This window comes from Coffea eugenioides, chromosome 11 (assembly GCF_003713205.1).
Source record: "Coffea eugenioides isolate CCC68of chromosome 11, Ceug_1.0, whole genome shotgun sequence".
NCBI classification, from domain to species: Eukaryota; Viridiplantae; Streptophyta; class Magnoliopsida; order Gentianales; family Rubiaceae; genus Coffea; species Coffea eugenioides.
This window is the reverse complement of record NC_040045.1, coordinates 38486702-38508725: the sequence shown is the minus strand read 5'-3', so window position 1 is coordinate 38508725 and position 22024 is coordinate 38486702. Positions and strand designations below refer to the sequence as shown.

At 34.0% G+C, this 22024-nt stretch overlaps 2 protein-coding genes across 2 annotated transcripts; both read left to right on the top strand.

The window, feature by feature from the left end:
• The first annotated feature begins 234 nt into the window (after window positions 1-234).
• On the top strand, window positions 235-17807 carry LOC113753612. The gene is made up of 26 exons (XM_027297808.1): window positions 235-671; window positions 1064-1176; window positions 1289-1415; window positions 2189-2287; window positions 2364-2432; window positions 2592-2726; window positions 2795-2863; window positions 3592-3647; window positions 3769-3928; window positions 4855-5019; window positions 5633-5717; window positions 8144-8377; window positions 8485-8579; window positions 8701-8743; window positions 9500-9657; window positions 10651-10761; window positions 11128-11196; window positions 11315-11458; window positions 13971-14045; window positions 14124-14300; window positions 14402-14487; window positions 15204-15258; window positions 16809-16934; window positions 17057-17161; window positions 17267-17383; window positions 17476-17807. Exons 1-26 carry the CDS (start codon window positions 555-557, stop codon window positions 17539-17541), a joined length of 2856 nt encoding a protein of 951 aa, XP_027153609.1. The 5' UTR covers window positions 235-554; the 3' UTR covers window positions 17542-17807.
• A 2629-nt stretch (window positions 17808-20436) lies between these two features.
• On the top strand, window positions 20437-21138 carry LOC113752524. Its single transcript, XM_027296637.1, has one exon. It carries the CDS (start codon window positions 20437-20439, stop codon window positions 21136-21138), a length of 702 nt encoding a protein of 233 aa, XP_027152438.1.
• The last annotated feature ends 886 nt before the right edge of the window (window positions 21139-22024 follow it).

The window sequence follows — 22024 nt, the reverse complement described above, 5'->3', positions numbered from 1 at the left end:
CTTAAACCCTTCTTAACAAGAATGGTTTAACCTTTCAACTTTCAGAGCCAATTGAGCGAAATTTCAAAATAAAGGAAAATTTGAGAGCAGGTATTTCAATTAAAAAGAATTAAGGGGTGGTTCCTTGAATTATAGTACAAATGTAAAATAGAGGTAGTTTCAAGTCCTAGTATTTTCTTCTCAGCAAGTTTCTCCCATTTCCTGAAAAACAGAAAGCTCACCCAGACAAGCAACATCAGCACTAGCACAAAGATTGACAAAAGACAGCATCTTTAATCTAGTTAAACCCCATTTTGTGACAGATGCAAGATGCCTTGTACAATTCTTCCCTAATATCCTATGTAAAATAACAATTGAAAAAAATTTCAGAAAGTAGGTGGAGAAGATTCCTCCTTCATCGCCTTGTCCTTTCCCTTTCTTTTTTATGTTTCTTTCTTTTAAAGATCGAATTTTTGGCATACCCCAGAATAAAAGCAAGTTATAGACTTGAAGAAACAATTGTAACCATTGAAGGGTTTTAGCTGTTTTGGTTAAATTTAGTGTTTAGAGAAACAATGGATGATGAGGTGATGCTGAGAGTTTTTCAAGAAGGTGGAAGGGATTATTATCAGCAGGCACCGTCTACTTCATCTTCTTCTTCTTCCATTCTTCAATCTCTCCCTCTTCATGTGGTATGCATTCTTCCAGAATTGCTACGCTACTCTGGTTTTTTGTTTTTGTTTCGTGTTTTTCCTTTGTGGGTTTTGCGAATGCATTAACTTTTTTTTTTGTGTTATAGATTTCTTGAACTGATACATTTTAGGCTGGCATGGTAATTTATGTTATCTAAGTTCATGCATGTTAAAAATCGATGAATGATCATGTTTTTAGTGAACCCGTTTAGGTTTTTTTTTGCTTTTTGTTGGTACATTACAAGTTAGAGTGCTTGGAAAGCCTGTGATTGATGAACTGAATTAATTTTAGCTTTTGGATCCTTTTGAATTTGATGTTGGAATTGGAACTGCGAATTGGATGGGTGCATTGTTCAGCGGTCTAAGGTTGGTTGGTTTTGAATTATTTGTAGTCATTTGATCATGGGTACTACTTGCTAGTAAAGTCCATTCAAGAGCTTAGATCAAAGAAAGATGGCCTGGTAACTGTTGGTATTGGTGGTCCTAGTGGCTCTGGTAAAACAAGGTACTTTCTTGTACTTTCATCTAGCAGTGCTCAATTTGCTTCACGGAAAGTAGTTCTTAGCAGGGTTTAAAGTTTTCTTCTGTTGAACATGTGAATCTGATGGTTTTTGAAGCTTAGCTGATAAAGTGGTATCTGTGATTGGTTGCACCATTATATCAATGGAGAACTATCGCACTGGATTAGATGATGGAAATGATTTGGATTTCATAGATTTTGATCTTCTCGTTCAGAATCTTGAGGTATGCTTTCCTCTCTCTCTCTTTCTCTGTCTCTCACTCACTCACTCACTCACTCACTCACACACATGTACTGAACTTGTTTGGTTGTGTTTACCTGAGTTCATTTTCCTTCTTGAAAACAAAATATTCACAGACATCAGAACTGATGTTCGTATTTTGAAGTGTCTAAGAAATATTGTCTGCTGCATATTCAACCATCCTTTGCTCCTTATTTATGGTTATAACCATCGTTTACTCTGTAACCCAGATAATGTTCATTTCTATAAAAGCTACTTAATATAAATCAGGAAGATATTTCTTTTTAAGAAAGAATATAACTGAATAGAAGTAGTGAGCTTTATGGGAATAATACCAGATCTTAGGGCTGTTCCATTCATCCAGATGTGTTTCCTCAAAGTTTTGTCTGGACAAACTGTTTGCTGACTGATATCATGATAATGTTTTTTCAGGATAAATCAGCTATGTGTTTGCAAATACCTTTAGAACACAACTGGATAGATTATATGCTTGTTTTAAATGTATCGTGTTAAAACGCTTGACTCTTCTCAAGTATGAGAGCAAGGTATCTCTAATGAAATGTTTTGACTCTGTGGTCTTTACTATGTTCTTATGACAAGTTCAGGCAGTGGATGTTCCCTTGTATCATGATAATGCAGATTTAGATTTTACGTTGATCTCCTGAGCAGCTCATGAATGATTAAGATATTTAAACTTGTTAAATACAATTAGTTTCAATTTGCTTCCAACACTCCATACTTGCCTTTTTCAAATAGGATTTGATAAGTGGGCGAGATACATCAATTCCATTGTTTGATTTCCAAGGAAGGAAACGAATTGGTTCTGAAAAGATAAAAAGTATTTCCTCAGGAGTTGTGAGTATCTTTGTACTATCTTCCCGCGTAAAGGATTAAACAGAGCATTCTGTCCTTATACTTGTGTTCGTTGCAGGTGATAGTTGATGGTACTTATGCACTACATTCAAGATTGCGCTCTTTGCTGGACATAAGAGTTGCAGTGGTAAAACTCATGATGCTTCAAAATTCATATTTTCTTGTTAATCGTGACATACTATTGCAACTTGTGCCTCTTCTTTTTATTTTTTTTATTTATGCCTTGTTGAAGATATAGTTTGATCAGTTTTGATGTGAACTCATCTGCTTCACATTCTTTAATTAGGTTGGTGGTGTCCACTTTAGTCTTCTTTCAAAGGTCCAATATGATATTGGGGAGTCTTGTTCACTAGACTACCTCATTGACAGCATATTTCCACAGTTCAGAAAACACATTGAGCCAGATCTTCATCATGCACAGGTTTGTTTCTTTGTGTCCTTAAGCTCAGCATTATCAGCTTATTCTTGACTTGCTCGATGATTCTGCAGATCAGAATTAACAACAGTTTCGTCTCATCATTTAGGGAGCCAATTTACAAACTCAAGTGCAAAAGTGAGGTAATGAACTACAATTTAAAGACAAGTAGTCACTGATAAAAAATTTGATATTGGTAAAACTGGTTTTGCATGGGGGATTTGTCTGTCTGTACAAGATTATGTTGCAAGTTTTAGCGTCAAATGGTCATTTTACTCCCTCAATATAGAATTTCAGGCTGTTGATTAGTGCTTTTTGGGACCTAGCTCAAAAAGGGTGCATCTGTTTACCTAAGACCTGGCCCTTGCCCTAATCTTCCTTCAAAAGAAAGAAAAGGAAAGAGATAAAGAAAAAAAAAAAGGCAAAACAAGGGGAGGAGTCTCATATACAGTTAAGTGGAATTATATTTGCACTTCACTAAAGTGTTGGGTTTCATTGATTTGTTCTTGGGTGGCAGCTTTAGTGATGTCATATACTTTTTTTTTTCGGCAGATTTTAGTGATGTCATTTACAAATTTCCTCAGATTGCCCTGATGCTTGCCACAGTTTTCTGTGTTCTAGCAGTTTATTGCAGATATCTTTTTGTTTTTCTCTGGTAATGGATAAATAATGTAAAAATTAGTGGTTGATAACTTCTTAAATGTCTTTCACAGGTGCTCTTGAGGTTTGAGTTTTTTCCACACTCTTCTTGTATTTACCTTTATCTCCTGTTTCCAGTGCAATAGTGCAATGCCAAAGGACTTTCTTTCCTTGTACTTGTTACCACATTTACTTCACCCTTCTTCACCAATACACTAATTTTGAATTTCAGTCTCAAAACGGACATGAAGATTACTTTTTTCATGGAAAGGAGAAAATACTGGATAAGTAAGTTCTAGAAAACCATTTTCCCTTCTCTAAAAATTGAATTTGTGCAGAATTAATCAATTATCTCAGGTTAGTTTTTCTTTCAGTTCTGATTCTCTTCTTTGTGGAACTTTGCTCTTAGTTTTATTGAGATGTATCTGAGACCTCCATCTGCCAGTGAAGAAGCACGAATAATTGATTGGATTAAGGTGCGGCAATCGGGTATCAAGTACTATCTCTCACTAGGCGACCAAAGGATTGTTGACAAATATTACATTATCCGGCCAAAAGCTGAATTTGAGGTTGGTTTTTTTTTTTTTTGGGTTCATTTGGTATAAGTGGTCAAGAGCATTATTTCCAGAGTGTTATTCCCTGGCATCTTCAAGGGAAAATATTTCTGGCAGCTCTTGGTTTATTGGTTTAACATATTATCTAATAGCAGTCTTTGTACCTGAAGCTTTTATGTTAAAGATAAACCTCTTTGACTTGATTTCTGGTAGTTTCATCATGGAAAATTGAATAATTTTATCATTTTAGTTCCTTAATACTATACTGATTACCTTTGAGAAAAAGGTGTTTCTTATCTACCAGCATTGACAGCTTACCATAAGCCTTTGAGTTGTGAAAAGATATACTTTCATGTTGTTGAAGCAGTGGGGAGCTATTATGTCACTCTAAAATTTCTTTAGAAAATCTGCAATGCCTGTGAATGACTGCAGAAGTTTAGACTATGTTTGTGGGTACTAACGTATGCCAAAAAAATCAGTCTTCTTGTGACTTTTGAGCTCTGAGTAACATGAAAAATTCAAAATGTTCTAATTGGTCATTGACGTCTTCAAGGTATTAGCTTATGAATTTATAGTTCAGGTAATAAAATTTTTGACCATAGAGCTGGCAGTTTCAGAAAATTTACAGAGAAGAAAAACTCCCATGTAGGAAAAGCTAAGATTTTGGCAACACAGTTCCTGAATCAAAGTAGAAAAGGTTAACCATTTCTATAACCCTTAAATTTTTTAGTTGATTAGATTCGCATGTAGCATATTGTCTGCAAATTTTGTTTCTAAAGAAACTCACCTTATCTAACCTTAAAGGTTGGATGAAATTGATATGCAAAATTGCGGTTAAAGATTGTTTTTTCGATTATACACATCATTTCAGTTTGGAGTTTTTGATTATTGGTACGATAATGATATTTGACAACTGTTTTTCTTTTTGTCAATCATAATAGGTTGGAAGGATGACCCTGGGTGGACTTCTGGCCCTCGGTTATACTGTTGTAGCAAGTTATAAACGAGCATCGACCTCGGTCTTTGAGGGCAACCTTTCAGTTTCTCTTGAAACAATTGATACCCTTGGGGAGACTTATATGGTGCTGAGAGGCACAAATAGGAAAGTATGGATTCATCTTGGTTCAATTTCCTCTATGTTTTTGTTATTTACAAGCTGGGAGGTTGAATTGTTATTATGCTCTAGAAGTATGTTTGGATAGGAAATCTGGCCAAGATGATTTTTGATGAAATTTGAGTTGTATGAAATTCAATTCCATAGTTTATCAATAATTGAGTATGTTTGATTTGGAGAACAGGACCAAGGTTTCTTGTTAATCATATTTGAATTGTATGCAATCAAATTTCTACTCTATCATTAATAATAAGGAATAGTGCTATAGCTATTTGGTCTTGTTTATCAGTCTCAGTCTCAGTGTTGTTTGGTTGTTGATGTCTTGCTGAATAACAGTGCTCCTGTACTCGACTTATATTTCTTGAGTTAATTGTTTAAATAAGAACTAATACCTGTTACCTCTCTTTTACTTTCATTTTGTGTAGACTTATAAGTTATCTAGATCTCTTTCTTTTGCATCCCTGTTTCAAACCACTATTCTTGGTTGTAAATAAATTTGTCTTGGTATCTATGGTGTTTTGGAGAAATTTGTTGTAGTCGTAAAGTCTCATTCAATTGGACAGTTGTTGACCATTACTTACTTTGGCTAGAATGAAATGTTATAGATGGTTGGAGATGAAGCTGCAAGGATGGGTGTCAGTGGGCCATGGATCACTAAATCTTATCTGGAAATGATGCTTGAGAGAAAAGGTTGGTTTGGTTTTTGCTTCAATTAACTAAACAATTAATGTTTACGAGGAAGAACATCAGTTTTCTTGTTATAACTCTTTAATCTCTTACATGCTTGTGGGTAGAAATAATACCACTACCTATCATAAAACTTGTATTTGTCAAGCCCTGTCCAACTCAATATGTTGAACCGCTAACCTGTTAAGCCTGTGCATTATCCAGGCCTTTTTGATCTGGGAAAGCCAGATAATTGTGCATAATCAAATTAGGCCTATAAAGGGGCATTTGGATCCCTGAACCATTGATTGCTCTGTTAAGCAAAACAAGTTATTTGTCATCCACCAATTGCTTTTGGTAGAAGGCACATAGATTGTAAAATTTTGTAGACGCAATTACTTGCTATGACACTTGGATCAGCTATGCCAGACTCTCCATCAATGTATGAATTTTGATTGTATCACCTTAATAGTTTCTGCACTAGTCTGATGCTGGGAACACTTACATGTAATCCCAGGAAAGAAATAACAGGACTCCTTGTGTGCTTTCAACAGTAACTTAAGGCAGGATTTGTACTTTAAGAATATAAGGAACAAATCTGTTGATTGTTATATGTTTTATTTACTGAAAGAGGACAATACTAGCTGTAATTTGGTAGGCATAAGTCAAAGATAACAGTGTTAAAGAAACAAAGAGTAACTTAAGGAAGGATTTGTACTTCAATAATATAAGCAACAGATCTTTGGACAATTACAGGTTTTATTTGGTGAAAGAGGACAATATGAGCTGTAATTTGATACGGATAAGGCAAGGATAACAGTTTTAAAGAAGAAACAGGACTTTTTTTTTTCTAGCGGGAAAAGTAACTTCAGGTACTCTTTTTGATTTCAAGATTATTGGGAGCAATTTTGTTGAAAGATGTAGGTTTTATTCACTAAAAGGAGGACAATATCTCCTGCAGTTTGATCAGAGTAAGGCTAAGATACTGTGGTATCATGCCTTTGGTGAGTGGGAAATACCAACTCAACTGGCATGGGACTACTTGAAAAGAAGCTTCAAATGCTTAAAAAATGATTTATGCTGTTGCTGTCAAAATAACTCATCAATGCTGCTGTACTCCTTGACCATTTGCTGCAACAATGAATACTGTACACCGTCTTCCAAAATTAATTCCACGACTTTGATTCTTAGTTCTTGCCATTAAAGTGCATGGCACCATGCTATAGTTGTAGTAATTGCAGTGATTGCTCATTAATAGGAATTCTCATCTTTCCATCTTCTGTCCGTCAGTAGGAGATGAGATATGGATATAAGTTGGCTGATTTATGGTTTTGTACCTTCACACAGCTGACTCATAAATTTAGGGATGGCAATGGGGGTGGGGAATATAACTTGAAATAAATAATTTGGTATTTTGTTGTTCTGAAATGGTGTAATTTTTAAAGTCAATTTATTTTGGTAAAATGATTATTTTGTTCTGTTAGTTAATTTTTTTTCACCTATTGCGTGTTGTTTATAAAGAAAATGGCAACTGGTTTGATTCGATGTGGTATCAAAATAGAGAATTGAGTTCAAAACATCACAGTGGTTTTTAAACTTTATTTCATGTTCAATTTTTGGCTAAAAATTCAAAAGAACATTTAGTAAAGCTATTTGTGTTATACATATAGACAACAAAAAGGTCAAATAAAAAATAAAGGTGATAGTGGGGCAGGGCAGGGTTGGGAAAGGGGGGGGGGATTTTGTAATGTGGGGCGGGGGACGGGAGGGCTCCCCCACCCCAATGCACCCTGTTGCGATCCCTAGACGCATTACTCCATCCTGCCATAAGTAAAAATTGGATACATATACTGCAGGATAATACATAGAAACAGCCAAAGTTGTTAGATCTGCATGATACCTCAATTAATTAGACAAGGGAACCAGAATAAAATCAAGAAAGTTTTTTTCTGTCAAAGTCAATATCACAACTCAAAATTTCTGGTGGAAGCTCCTGACCTGGCTCAACTTGTAATTGAGCATAAGTTTTCAAGTATATGCCCATGTTGGAATTGGATTGGGTGGTCTCAAGTGGCTGCTCTCCTTTTTATTTTTTATATTTTAATTTTAAACGTGTACATGGTGACATATTTAGCAAGTAATACAAGTCACTGTAAAAGATTGGTGACGAGTTGTCAGAACAGTAAAGCTTGGTTTAAGGGTTAGAATCTCTACTCCAAAGTGATGTAAAGGAGAACTACAGAATTGTTCCTTTCTTTCCTGTAACAAAACTCTGAAACATTTGGCTTTGGGATATGAAAAGGATGGGGAATTGTTACCAAACGACAATATACAATTTCGAGATCCCTCTACTAGATGATCTTCAAGCTTTACCTGTCTAATAGATGCATATGTTGGTGCCTCACCTCAACTATAGCCATTTTGTTTTGACTCTATAATTTCACTTGCAGGGGTTCCCCGTCTGAACACACCTCCTCCTTTATCTAGTGCACCATTGGATAGTTCTCAAGTGAGGTTGATTACAGCTCCAAAGCCTGTTCGTATCACTCCCAACCTGATTAACCGGCTTGAGGACTTATCTCAGCCATGGACTCGATCCCCAACGAAGTCCAAAATGGAACCTGTTACAGCAACGTGGCATTTCATCCCACGGGAAACTCCACTTGCTGAGGGCGCAATTGTTGGTACACTGCTTTTAAATCTTGAAAGAATTTGCCATTGTGTCGTCCAATTAGTAATTTTGGCATTTGCAAAGCTTCATTATCCGACTCCTTTCATGAAACAACCACAGATCCTTCTTCTTCCAGGGCACCTGTACAGCTTGCTCCGATCCCTGATATATTTGACTTGGATAGAGGATTGCTTCTTGCTGTTCAAGCGATTCAAGTTAGTACTGATACGTTCTGTGACAGAATATTTATTAGCTCATAGCATGCTGAGCTCTTCAACTTTGTATTTTATTAGTTTTGGCAAATATAGTTATATACAATATTTAATCTTACTGCAGGCTTTACTGGAGAACAATGGCCTCCCAGTTATAGTTGGAATTGGTATTGTATCTGACTCTGCCCATTTTACACATGAGATGCATAATTAGAATGGGTATTCAAGGAATTTACGTTGCATTATAACATTATTCTTCTTGATGTGGAGTAATTAAATTGGATGCTTAAACAAGATAGATCTTTTTGTCACAAATAAGGCTGCCAAACTGGGTTTTTAACTTGCTTGTATGTTTTCACATCTGCATAAGCTGCTTTTCTTCCATTTCAACTGGCCAAGAACTCTTGATTGTAAAGTTCCTTCCATCTGCAGTCTTTTTGTATTCTTTTGCTTGGCTAAAGATCGATCCCTGCTACATGGATTTTATAAGTCTAGTACTCCATAATTCTTCTCACTTTCTTGGATAAGAGGGGACTGACAATAACATTATATGAGGCAGAGATTATTCCTCTATATTGGTAATCTGCCAGACAGTTATAGTTTATTGCCATTGGGCCACTTGATTTTTTCTAGATATAGGGTCAACCAAGGTTTATCTTGAAAGTATGCGGGTGATGAATAGTCGAGGACTTGAGGTATTCTAAGTTAGCATAGGACCTCTTATGGATTTTAGTGACTTTAATATGTATACATATGGAGAATGTGTTTGTATGACTTTATTACATGGAGAAATTACTTTAATTTTTATAGAATACAATAGAGGATATTAATATCTAGTCGGTCTCTCTGCAATTGCTTTATTTATGTTGAGGATGAAAACTTGTTGCTTATATGCTCTTTTTGGCTTGTTCTTGATCTTGTAGGAGGTCCAAGTGGATCTGGAAAAACAAGTTTGGCTCGTAAGATGGCTAATATTGTTGGTTGTGAAGTGGTTTCCCTTGAAAGCTATTACAAATCTGAACACGTAAAGGATTTCAAGTATGATGATTTTTGCTCTGTTGATCTAGCTCTGCTTTCTAAGGTATGGGCATTTTGGTTTGTTTATCTGGTGCTTGCGCTTTATTTCTTGTCTTTGTTTAATGTACTAGTAGTTAAATTGTCTAGAAACTGGTGGATGAAAGTTTTTGGAACAACCAAGATGTGATAATTGCTTTACAAGATGAATTTGGGGCGCATAAGCCCCAAATATTCTTTTGTAATAGCTGCATATAATCTTGGAAAGAAAGAATTATAGCCTTCACCTGCATGGTCATCCCAGATTGCTTTTGGCATCATGTAAGCCAGTTGAACTACATGCCATCTTTTTCTAGATCAATTTTCTACAATTTCTCCTTTTCTGCTTGAAAAATTGATTGCTATGAGTGCATGCAGCTCATGTATTCTGCTTAATTTTGTATGTTTGCCTCCCCTGAAAGCAGTAAGACGCATTACAGAAGCTCATTATTGTCAGTTTCTTAGCCTTTTTAGTGTATTCTATTCGGTGTTAGTTTACAGCAAAACCCAGAGAGTCATCTCTGTTTGCATATTAGCAATATGTAACCTACCCAAACTACATTCCATCTGGCTTTGAGATCATTTTTCAACAATTTCTCCGCTTCTGCTTTGAGAAATTAAATTGCTATTTGAGTGCACTATTAAAATCTTTGGCTGTAACCTGAGACTGTTGCTTATATTCCATATTTCGAATGAATTATACGTGCATTTAGAAGTATTATTGTGAATGTCAAAAACTGTTGCTTCAAAGCAAGATGGCATGCAGTCCAATTAGTTATATAAGTGGCTGGCCCTTGAAGGCAGTAAATGGCATCATAGAAGCTCATTATTGTCATTTCTCAGCGTTTTTGCTTCGTTTAATACTGTGTTATTTCTACAACTAATGCATGGTTAGCCTTCTTATGAAACACAATAAAAAGCCTTTAAGAGTATTGCAAAATGTCATTGTCGAATATTTGCTTATCTTCTGAAGAGCATTTTCATCTCTTTTTTCCCCCCTTTCATTTCTCTGCTTTTGCAGAATATTGATGACATAAGAAGTCGACGAAGAACAAAAGTTCCGATGTTTGACCTTGAGAGTGGTGCTCGAACAGGCTTTAGGGAACTTGAGGTTTCTGAAGATTGTGGAGTGGTATGTCAAGGAATGTCTTTATTCTGACATAGGGGGCTAGCTTGCTTCCACTGGTGGTTGGTGTGAATGGTTTATTTTACAAATATTCAGAAGTATTAGAGCTAAATATGATGTATAGGAAAATTGAAGGGGTAAAAAATTCTAAAGAAAACAGGTGGTATATTTGTTTACATGTGGGAGAATTTCATGTATGCTTGCTAACCTTGCATGTTGAAGGGACAGAAGTACGGAAAATTTGTCCTTTCTTTTTGTTTAGTAAATTGGATGTTAATATAGAAGAACTGTCAAAAGTAAGGTAGTTTGTTTGATTTCAAGACTTTTCTACGTGGCCGGACTTATGTGAGTCCTGCTGCTTCATTTGGCTAGGTTATCTTTGAAGGTGTTTATGCTTTGCACCCAGATATCCGGAGATCACTGGACTTGTGGATTGCTGTTGTGAGTATAATTTGGCACATCATTTTCTATTTGTTTGTATTGTTAATTTGCTTGATTCTCAGCTCAATGCCACTTCCTTATTTTACAAGCTGGGAAGTAACTGCTTAGTTGGAAATAGGTTGGTGGTGTTCATTCCCATCTTATTTCCCGAGTCCAAAGAGACAAAAGTAAAGTGGGCTGCTTTATGTCTCATAATGAAATTATGACAACAGTGTTTCCAATCTTCCAGCAGCATATTGAGCCACATCTTGTTCATGCCCATGTAAGTTCATTTAAAGCAATTAAGAAATTTCTTCTTTTCTTTTTTTTCCCCTGTTGTTTTGTCTCATAAATGAGTGTGCTTTGAGTCGCATCATTTTCTCAGCAATGTAGGAATATTTAGACTGAGCAAAGACTCAGATCTTTATATTCCAGCCACAATACCATGAACTCTAGGTTTTGGGTTTAGAAAATCTTCTTAAAATTCATTATAAATTATCTCCCAAGTTTATCATGATGTCATAAATAGTTTAATATTAAAAAATAAAGTCTATTCACATTGTGTCTTCTTTGCATATGCTTGCTACTTGATGAAGGAAATTTGCTCTGTGGTTCTTTTCAGTGTTAGTTAAGTGAATGATCTTAGGTGGCGTTTGGTTCGCACATCGGTATTGGATTCGGATTCGGAATCGGATATCTTGAGTTTGGAATGAGGTCATTCATTCCAATACATTTGTTTGGTTCAAGTACCTAGAATGTGTATCATTACTATAGTTGATGTTTGGTTTGTCGACTCTTTCGGAATGGAATATAATAAATATATTATAAACTCCATCGTAAATGATAGTTATTGGCTCTTTGTAAATGGGATATAAGAAATCTTCACTAATTAAATATATTAGTATAAATGTATTAGTAAATTTAGTCTAACTAATTAATAATTTCTATTAGTAAACATGTATAATTATTAGTATAATGGATAATATTAATTATATTACATAAATTAATATACATTATATAATACATATAAATAATAATAATATTATTATAAGTTTGTAACTAATTAAATTAAATATTATATATATAATTAAATATAAATATACAAATGTTATAATATAAATATATAATTATATAATTATATAATATATACAAATATTAATTATAATAATATTTTATATAAATATAATATATATTACATATTAAATATAGTTATTATTATATATTATTATATTTAAAATAATAATTATTATAATTATATAACTTATTAATATTACATACATGTATATATTATAATTATATGCACATGTAATATACATTTATAAATATACATATATATTATAAATATAATATTATATAATATTAATAAATTTATAATATATATTATATAAGTATAATTATATTTAACTAAATAATTATAATATATAATTATATAATACAATAACATCATTATTATAAGTTTGTAACTAATTAAATTAAATATTATATATATAATTAATTATAATTATACAAACGCTATAAAATAAATACATAATTATAATTATATAATATATAAATATTAATTGTACTCATATTTTATATAAGTATAATGCATATTAATATTAGATATAGTAATTATTATATATTATTGTATTTAAAATAATAAATATAATTATAATTATAATTATATAATTTATTAATATTATATACATGTGTATATTATAATCATATGCACATATAATATGCATTTATAAATATACATATATATTATAAATATATTATTATATAATATTAATAAATTTATAATATATATTATATGAATATAATTATATTTAACTAAATAATTATAATATATATTTATATAATGTACTAATATTATAATTATAATATATTATATATATGTATATATTATAATATATAATAATATAATATATATAAATATTAATTATATCATTGTATAATTATAATATGTAATTGGATTTGTTTCTTGGAATCAAACTTGGGAATCGGACAAAACCCACCAAAATACTTGGGAATGGAGAAACACCAAATTTTTAGAAATCATTCCAAGATTTCAATTCCCATTCCAGTGAACCAAACACCATTTATGGGGTTCATTCCATTCCCCGAATCCGATACCCTCTTACCAAACGCGTTGCTGCATTATCAACAAAGTGGTAATCAGAAAAAGCAATCATGCAATATGCATGAATTGATTGTGGATGAGAAAGCTTTGAGAATATTTAGGTATCAAACTATTAAGCATGAGACTACATGATATGTCAGTGTAAGATTCTTCAAGAAATTTCAAAAATCAAGAGGAGTGACTATTTCAGCAGTAGATTAAAGGGACACAACTTAGAAGCGTTTCAATTTTTGTTCCATTCAACGTAATGGAGATACTAGTTTAACTTGTATGTATGTAGTTATATGTGAATTGAAATATGCAACAAACTTCTTCATCTTCAAATTGACGTAGATAAGGAAAGTATAAAAAAAAAAAGTTTGATTCATATAGATTTTTAACTTTTCAGAAGACTCTGATTGTAGAAAGTATTTTGTGGCCTAAAATGATGCCGTATTCCTGCAGCACTTTCCTAAACAGCATTGATTGAAATTCTGAAATTTCCCCATTATCATGGTGACTTAACAAATATTCTTATTCTTATTGTAGGCTACAACTTTTCCTGAAAAGGGGATAGGCTTAATGCATGACTTTGCTTGCATCAACAATTGCTTGGAAACAGCATAAACCTGTTTTTATTTGCTTACAAGTGCTTTGAATTTTGTATCTGATTTTTTTATATATATTCTTGCAGCTTAAAATTCGAAATGACTTCGATCCAGTGCTTTCCCCTGAGAGCTCGCTGTTTGTATTGAAAACTAATAAGCAAGTAAGATAAATCATTCTGATGCTTTTTAGACCTTTAAAAGTTAGTTCTTGTTTGATGGATTTCTGTTTAATTTGGTAGGTTGCTTATCAAGATATTCTGAAGATTCTTGATCCTAGCAAATTATGCAGTTCTGTTCAAAGTTTTATAGATATATATATAAGGCTTCCTGGATTACCTGCTAATGGCCATCTAAAAGAAAGTGATTGTATACGAGTTAGAATATGTGAAGGAAGATTTGCTCTGCTGATACGAGAGGTTTGTCATTTGCGTGCATTTGTCTTTCTTATCCTTCCTTTTGCTGAAAAATCGTCATGAATTGGCAGTTCTGATTGAATACTTTTTCTTTCCATCTCAAGCCCATAAGAGAAGGAAATTTTATCATACAGCCAAAAGTTGACTTTGATATCAGCATTAGTACTGTTGCTGGGCTTCTCAACCTGGGGTATGTAACTGTTCCCCAACTATCACAAAAGACAATTGGATGTATATTGTGCTATTACTCTAATTGTTTCATTAGATATTGGATCTTTCAGTTTACTGAACTCATTTATATGATTAGAGGTGGATACGTACTCTTTTAGGTAGTTTTTCAAAACTTGTTCAATAGTCTAATGAAGATGCAAAAAAAAAAAAAAGAAAAAAAGGAAAAGCCCGTAGTTCTTTCTACAAGGATCATTACCTTTTGAACACTATTTTGGTGTTATAGGTGATGCTTTAGGATATTAATAATTAACTTCATCATTTGTCTGACTGCTGAGATCCATGTGAATTTAAGATTCTCCGTTTACTGGATACAATATTTTGATCATTAATGGACTTGTAAGGGCAGATACTTATATGACCTTCATGTTTTTTTGTCATTTATTTGCAATATATGATGGGTTGTCATTCTGTAGTACAATACCATATGTGATCTTGGCAACTGGATCTAAGTAGTTGCCTGCATAAAATTAACACTTCCATGGGGTCTAGCCTGGCTGTTTCTCCACTTTCTAAGTTTGAGTTTAAACTCAATATAGATCTGTGTGATGATAACAAAATTCAAGATCAACTTAATTGTGGCCTTAAATCAACAGTCAGTATAGCTCTCTGTACTTCTTGTCTCATAAATTTGGTTTATTCTGATTGTCATTTTCTGTTTGATTCCATTTCATTCAGATATCAGGCTGTTGCATTTATTGAAGCAACTGCATACATATACCAAGATGGAAAGGTATATCTCTCCCTTGAGAGCATTATTTAGCTCAAACCTAATTTCAGGTTTAGATAATATTTCAAAATACTTAAGTTTCTGATTAAATATTCAGTAAGCATGGAAGATCTTCTGTTACTTTTTTCCTTGTGTCCCTGGTTTTACTTATCTGCCATGCAGATTAATTTTATTTGACATGGGCTGTTACATAGGATCTATATCTTGATCATAAGATTGATGTTTACATCCTATCCTACTGAATAAAGACTTAATTGTCACTTCTAGGAGGTTTTGCTTCCTTTGTCTTGTGAGACATGACAAGCAAAATTCATAGTCTATACTTCAATTTTATTCTGCACAGAAAGTGATGCAGCTCTTGGATATTAATCCCTAGTACTAATTGGTGTGAGCTTCTCCCCATTTGGTCAGGCCAGGCTAGGTATCCTGACACACTAAATGGTTAGAAAGGCATGTGAATGAATTTTAAAATACTCACAATTGATGGCTAGATCAACACGAAAAGAAATCCGATGAATACTATGGTTGATGATCTAGTGAGCTCAGCTTGGGCAAAACTTCTGACTTCCTTATACGTTGAAAGGAAGGACATTTTTAAACTAGCGCAAATTTCTTGGAAGTTATTACCAGGATTATTTTTCAAGGTTGGATTGTGAGCAAGCACTTCATTTTTAAGTTCCTACTTGACAGAGGAAGAATCCCATTAAGGTCCACTAGAATGTGTCAATGTGCTTTGAGCTGTTAAGTGTAGAAGTCTTGGGTTGTACTAGTGGGTGGTTTTCGTCATTCGCCAACTATAGAGTTTAAATATAGAAATAAAGAATTAACATGGTATGGTTCGCATGCAATTAGGAACTTTTATGGTGGTTGTTAGTTGTCAATAGCGTTCAGTTTGTACCTAGGAAATCTTTTGCCCAGTAATAGATATTTGTATCACTTGGTTAAAGCCTGAAATGTCCAGAATTTGGGTGATAGTCTGTACTTGGGAAAATCTATGGCAGGCTGAAATAGCCGTCAACTTTTAATAGACTTTGTTCCCTTATGATTTAATTTTGTATTATATCTAAAGATTTTCAGTTTTAATTTGCTGATTTATGTCCTCAAATAATGTGAATTGACAAGCATGAGGAATTCTGAATTAAACTTGGGCGATGGAATTATGAGGTATCCAAAACTTTAGAGGCAACACGTGTGGGAAGTAAAACACAGGATGAAACTAGGAGTAGCTCCTATCGAGGGGGGTCTGTACTGCAACTTGACTTACCTCAGTATGGGAGATCATTTCCAATGCTAATGACGAGCAAAGGCTCTAATGGAGTTTTCGATGCTTAACATCTTCAGTATTTCGGCAACTATATTCCAAATCTCATTATTTTGAAACTAAGGAATTTGAGTGGAATTGAACAAAATTTGATGCTGATTTCATTTTGTATCTTTCGTTAACTATCTGCTATCTAATTCTGTATTCTCTGTTTCTGTCTTGGATTGATGTTTTCCTACCTTTGAGTTTGTTGGTGTGGAACAACTTTTGAAAGTAACAATTTGTTATCTAGATCCTTATTGAGGTTGATCATCTACAAGATGTCCCGAGTCCTTATATACAAGTAAAAGGTGTCAATAGAGATATTGTTGCTGCTGCTGGTTCTACCCTAAAGCTGGATGGTTCATATACCACAAAGGTTTGCTTCTTCAACTTCCCTCTCGTCTTAGTGTGATTCAATAACATTATACATATGAATTATATAGAACATATGCATCACACTGTCTGCAGTAATGATCATCCTTCTATGTTCCTTCTCAGAGTTATCTTGAAATAATTCTGGAAAGATTACCGGGAGGTTCAAGTGGGATACACTCTCAGCAGGCGGCAAAGCTGCAAGAACTTCTGGAATTTATACAGTCCCAGGTGCTTCATTTAAAAGTTGGCTAACGTGTATTGCCATGCAAATCTGGTTCAGTTAACAATTCCTTTGCAATTAATAATGTTACGCGTTCGTACTGGATGAAATAGGGTTGCAATTCAGTTTCTGAGTCTTCGCCAAGCAGAGAAGTTTCTCCATTAGAAGGCGTAATAGAAGATATGCAGTCAAGGATCAGAAGACTTGAACGATGGCATACAATCAACACTGTAGATTCATATCATGAGTGAACTTTCATTTCTTAAGAATGAGAGAAATCCCTTCTCCGTTTGTTAACGTATTCAATATCATGTTATTGCAGGTGCTGTGGACATTTCTATTGTCCGCTTTTGTAGGTTATTCCCTCTACCAAAGGAAACGTCAGTAGGTCTCTTGTCGAATTGATTACAGAGAGTGCCTTTTCTGACAGTAACTACTTCGAGACTGACAGACTCCTAAAATCTCCGGCTACTTTCGAAAATTATTTGAAGAGGCAGCAACTGCGATACAGCCTTTGGCTTACTGATTCAGATGGTACTGAGTTCATTATGGTTTAGCAAACTACCTTATCTGTATCTGTAAATCCAGTTTTTTTTTTTTAAAGATTTTTAACAAACAACCCAATAAATTTTTAGACACTAAATTTTATGTATTGTATTTAATCTTCTCCATTTAATTTTATAATATCTCATTTGTCAGCATCAACTGCACCTTACAATCACTAGCATCAACTGCACTCTACAATTACTTCTATGATTGTAGAGAGGATCCGAATGCCCCTCATAATCTGGTTTTGTAAGGGAGGTGTAGACATGCAAAGGAGAACAAGGAAATAATGTGGTTCTTTTATGGAAAGGGAAAAAAATCATTGTTTGAACACGTTTAATTTTGGGGGAAAAAAAAACAATTTCAATCTTTGTGGCAGTTAATGGAACATAATTAAGCTCACGTCCATAACCAAATATAACTTGTCAAATCTCTCTCGTTCCTAATGATTTTCTCTTAGCTTGGAGCTATGAATAAAGAGATTGAGATCAACAGATACGAAAAAGGGCAAAAAAAAAAACCAAAATTTCAGCATAGTTACTATAGATGACAAAATCATCCCACTACAATCACCATTCAAAACCACCTTGGCCATGCCAGAGGAACCCGTAAGGAGCCAGCCCTTGATAATTAGACAACTGGTACGTAGAATCAAGAATAAGAGAGATGCATGCAATGTAATGGGCTTTCAGTAGATTGCAGACAACACTATAAAAGCAGCATCATGTGTACTTTGACGTCTCAAAAGATCCTGCTATCGAAAGAAAAGATTGCAACTGTTTCGTGAATGAATGAATTTTTTTGTGAACCATGTTGGGATGAAGCAAAAAAGAATGTTCCTAGGGCTTTAAAAGAGCTTTTGTCAGGTTTTCGATTGGACGTAACTGGAATTGGGATGGCATAAATGGTTAGGAAGCATTTCTTCTTTGTGTGTTTTGTGTGGTGCCTGTGATGAAACATCGGAACATCTTTTCTCCAGTTGGAAATTTTCTTGCAGTGTTTGGTGTAAAATTCAGCAGCTATGCTTATGTCATATAGAGGTGGTTTTAGCTAGATGGCAGGACGAAATACAATAGTGGAGTAGACATTGTAGATCCACATCCTTTTGTCATAACTTAGAAGATTGTCCCTTGCTGCTTGAGTCTTATCACTTATGGCAAGCAGGGAACAAGGTTATGTTTTAGCAAGCTAGTGCATCAAGAGTGCAAGTGGTTGCTGGTATTATTGATGTTGTTAAGTTGATTGTTGCTTCTTGGCCAAAAATCGCCAGAACTAAAGAAAATTGGGACCTGGTTTTAGAATGGGGCTTTGATCATATTTGTTTGGACTAGTTTTGATTATAGAATTGATATTGCTTGGTTGAATTTGTAGCGGTGCTATGTTATAGAATGTATATATAGTACGTGCTAGTGTTAGCTGATGTAAATAGGGGTGTTTACCTTGCAGTACTCAAATTTCTGATTGACGGAAAGTTATATTTTGCCCATGCAAAAAGTTGTTTAGAAGCATGAGAACCAACTAGGGTTAAAGGGATTTGAGACGATAGGGGGTAGGGGTGTAAATAAATTTAATTAAGTCGAATACCCTAATGTTCAAATTTGCTTGATTACGTTAACGAATTTGAAATTTGTTGAATCAAGTTGACTTATTTATTTGTCGAATCAAAGTCTGAACGGACAAATTTGAAATTTGTTAAAACAAGTTAATTTGTTTATTTGCCGAATCAAGTCTGAACGAGTTTTTATCGAGTTTGAAAGTTATCAAAAATAAAATGTTATTTAATATTGTTTGACTAGTTAGCAAATCAAATACAAATAAACTTTTACTAAGTCGAACTTGATTTGAGTATCAAATAATTTAATTCATCTTTCAATTCTAATGAGGGAAGAATTCTATTGCAAGTAATCATTCGGAGGTTGGCAAGAAAGATTTTGGGTGGAAATTGGAATTCATGTTGACTAGTGAAAACATCTTTCGAAGACAAAAATAATCAATGAAGAAAAGCTCTTAGTAGTCTAATAATTGAATGATATAGATAAATCTCTAATAGGGTTCAAAGTACTAGAATTTATATTGAGTATTGAAAACATCTTTATAAGACAAAACAATCAATAAAGAAGAGCTCTTCCTAGTCTACTATTTGATATGGATGAATCTCTAATAGACTCAAATTTTTTTGGGGTTAAAAATACTAGAATCTATATTGACTATTGAAAACATCTTTCTAAGACAAAATAATCAATAAAGAATAGCTATTACTAGTCTACTATTCGATATAGATGAATCTCTAAAATACTCAATATTTTTTGGGTTAAAAAATACTATTATTCATTTTGACGATTGAAAACATCTTTCTAAGATAAAATAATCAATAAAGAAAAGTTCTTTTATATACGTCACAGTTCACACTTGAGACTCCCAAGTTAAGTTTACGGTCCAACAATGAGAGATCGAAAGGATACGAGAAGAGATGGAAGAGTTTAAAAAAAAAGAAAAAAAGAAAATTGATACTCCATATTATTCTGCTATTATAGAAATATATTTTGATAATTTCCTTTAGTATTACTTGAGAAGGAGATTGTAATGTTGTTGGTAAGTAACTTCCTAATCTCAATATGATTCTGAATCGCAAGTACTACCTAATTAAATCACTACACTATTTAATAACTTTCCCTCAGATGAGTTTCATTGGTTTCCTCCGGCCTTCCTGTTGAGTTTCTCTATTCTCCAGCCATTCATGGAAACACAAATAGATATCAAAATTGAAAGAAATCAAGAAGACCAAAACTTCAGCACAATCACAATCGATGACAAAACTAACCCCATAATCACCGTCCAAACTACGTCGGTGGATTCGGAATGCCAAAGAGAGGATGACGTTTTGGTAATCAAGCAATGGGTACGTAAAATCAAGAACAATGGTGATGCATGCAACATTATTGGACTCTCAGTAGATTGCAGTCTACATTACAAGAATGGCACCAATAAGTCCTTCGACTATCCTAAAAAAGAGGATCATCCCATCGAGATACTGCAATTATGTATTGGCAATCAATGTCTTATATATGAAGCTGTAGATAGCTACCATAGTTTCTTGTCCAAAAAAGACGTGCCTAAGGCTTTGAAAGATCTTTTGTCGGACGCTCGTTTTGTTGTTGTCGGAGTTGGCATGGAAGAAGTTGCTAAGAAGCTCGAGAGTCAACTAGGGTTGAAGATTTCGCAGCCGAGGGAATTGAGGACAATGGCCGGGTTTTCAGGCAAGAAGTGTAGTTTGGAGAAGCTGGCGAAGAGGGTTTTGGGTGGAGATTGGAAGAAGCCTAGTTCTATGAGTTGGTGGAAGGATGGAATAATTGGTGGTTTATCGGATGATAAGATCAAATATGGAACAGTTGAAGCTTTTCTGGCTTATGAGATGGGCAAGAAGTTACTCAAAAAATAGTTTTTTTTTTTTAGTCTGTTAGCTCTTTTCGTTCTTTTCTTTTTTTTTTTTAAATTTTTTTGGGAAATTTGATTTTCGCGTTCTTTGCACTTGGTTGATTGATACAATAATTGTAGTGATATAATCTATCTCCTGGATACAGTGAGAGGTAAAAACTGACTATGAGTCTCTCCCTGTCTGTGTTGTTAGTTCCTTCTTTTGTGTGCGGATAGGCAGCAGTTTTACCATGTTTTTTGGTATTCTTGATAAAGCATAGAAGTTAGTTCTATAATTTTTAGTTCTTGCTTAATTAAGTTGTGTTTTGAGCAGTTTTATTTTATCCAAATGAGAGAGAGAGAGACTAATTTCCTTTGCAATAATCAATGCTTGAATATCTCGAATTGATCCATAAGATACTAATCAAATTTCAACACATCATTCCTATGACTTGCATGGAATCCTAGTACTGATTGATCAAATTTCCAGCATAGCATTCTGTAAACTAGGCGCAAGATCAGTCAAATCAGGATTGAGATTTACATGAAAACGTTTCCTAATCACTTCCATTTCCCTCTTTTACTTCCACATGATCCAGTCAAGCTTATAGCCTTTTTCTTAGCCTTGGTTTTGCCACAATTTGTTGCAATTAAGCAAGAAAGCCATGGAGACTGAGATCAGGATTCAAATCAGCAGAGACGACAAAATCATCTCCACAGTTAGAATTCACGACACCGTTCCTGTCGAAACAATGTTAGCAGTACAACGTTCAGAGCAAGATGATCACTTGATCGTCAAGTAATGGGGTGAGCGAAATCAGAAGTATTTTCTACAAGCAAAAACCAAACTTATAGGGCTTGTGGCTGAATCCGGCCACCATTATCGCAATGGGGACTCCAAGAAAAAGAAA